General features: G+C 50.0%; 1 protein-coding gene across 1 annotated transcript; it reads right to left on the reverse strand.

The window, feature by feature from the left end:
• Positions 1–238: 238 nt before the first annotated feature.
• Positions 239–1,515, reverse strand: LOC147889706 (uncharacterized). The gene is made up of 2 exons (XM_087391296.1): positions 1,152–1,515; positions 239–1,035 (listed from the first exon to the last, which is right to left on the reverse strand). Exons 1-2 carry the CDS (start codon positions 1,513–1,515, stop codon positions 239–241), a joined length of 1,161 nt encoding a protein of 386 aa, XP_087247422.1.
• Between the last annotated feature and the right edge of the window lie 207 nt (positions 1,516–1,722).

Raw genomic sequence — 1,722 nt, forward strand, 5'->3', positions numbered from 1 at the left:
CCCTCAAAGCTTGTAGAGGGTGCAGCCACCGTGAGACCGTTACGAAATAGCAAGTATATCGTAGTGAGGAAGATGCTTGCTCTCATGGAGAACGAAACCAATAAATTCATACAAGGCGCGTCGTTATATTTTAGAGCGTATGAGCACGTTATTCTACGCTGGTTGTATCCAGTCGATTGCGTAAGTAGGATAAGCAGCTGCAGGGCGAAGATTAAGCTCTGTGATCAGATACATGCTTTCAGCGCTTGCATAGAACTCCACCACCTCGCATCTTGCTGCTGCTGCATTGCAAACTCCCGTTTCTCATCAGTTGCTGGTGATTTATGGCTGAATTATGAGCGCGCATCCCGAACTTGCTCGCTTTGCAATCCGCCTTGAACAGAGATGTCGCTGAGAACTTGTTGTCTCCTCCCATTATCGGCATCGGCACTCCCACTTTCACCGGACTCCTGAACTCAGGCCTGTAGGTTTGGCCCAGAACCCCGTCCACTGTCGCTGAGAGTTTCGCAAATTTGAATTGCACGTCCAAATGGGCGAAGCAGTCTTCAGTAAGATTCAGCTGGTACTTGTGCTTTTCGTTTTCTTCTGCCGTAATTGGAACGATATTAACGTCCACTTCCACAAGGTCTTTGATGGCGATGTTGGCGCTGTTAAGGTCGGCTGTTCGCTCTATACGAACTTCTCCACCGGGTGAGTACCAAGCGGACGATTCTCCGAGGGTTACATCCACGGACATTCCGTCATACTCGACAGAGAGGTGGTCTGCTTTGTCGTTCCAGTTACCCGTTTTCTTGGCGGCAATGCTCAGCCTGTGCTCTCCATACATGAATCCAAGGGCCTCAACCCATGTGAAATCCCGTTTCCTGCCCTCAGGCCTGGTTCCGATGAAACGAGCGTTGATGTGAAGATCCATATCACTGAGAAGACAGAAATTCTCGTTCGCTTTACCATGGAAATAGAACATGACGCCGTCTCCACCAACGAATCGAGGATCGTAGCAAACCGCGCCAAAACCGTGGCATTTGGGTTTCCGAGCTGCGACGGATCTCGATGTTAGGCAGATCATTATTGTAATAAGAGCAGTAGCGAGTCAACCGATTCCTACACTGCTATGCGCCAAAATAACGGGAACAGTAATTGAGTCGACTTACATTTGCAACTTGTCTCGCATTTGGAAGGACTGCAGTCAACGAAGCAGGCAGTCCTCGCTGTGGAAGAAGTCCGCCATGGGCATTCAAGGGGACAAACAAGCCTTTTCAAGAAGCATCTACCCTTGCTGAAGCACAAAACCCGCGTCCGGGCGCGGCGATCACCGATGAGGACGTACTGAGTCGTAGGGTCTCGGTGTTCTGAGGCCGATAGCTGCTCGGCCAAGGGAAAGGATTGAGAAAGCTCGTCGCGGACTGTGGTTTGGGGACTATGAGCAGAAACGAGTGGAAGCTGTGGCACCAAGACAGAGAGAGCAGCCAGTGAGTAAAAGACGATCGTAATGATCAGGAAATATGATCGAGCCATGAGAGACCAAGGAGAGAAAAAAACACAAGCGGCTGCAACGGGAAGACAAAGCAAGCAATTCGAGGTGCAGAGCTAAGTGATCAGCAGCTTCTGGCATGCAAGCAGCTTGTGTGGGATTGTTATAATCTGGTTGTGGAGGCGAGAGTGACGATTCTTTTGAGAGGATGCACTGATTTCAGTGAAGAGCAAACAAGACCAAGTGGCGAC

The sequence above is a fragment of the Dipteris shenzhenensis genome, chromosome 20 (genome assembly GCF_047967505.1).
Source record: "Dipteris shenzhenensis isolate YYH24624 ecotype China chromosome 20, Dip_SZ_1.0, whole genome shotgun sequence".
NCBI classification, from domain to species: domain Eukaryota; kingdom Viridiplantae; phylum Streptophyta; class Polypodiopsida; order Gleicheniales; family Dipteridaceae; genus Dipteris; species Dipteris shenzhenensis.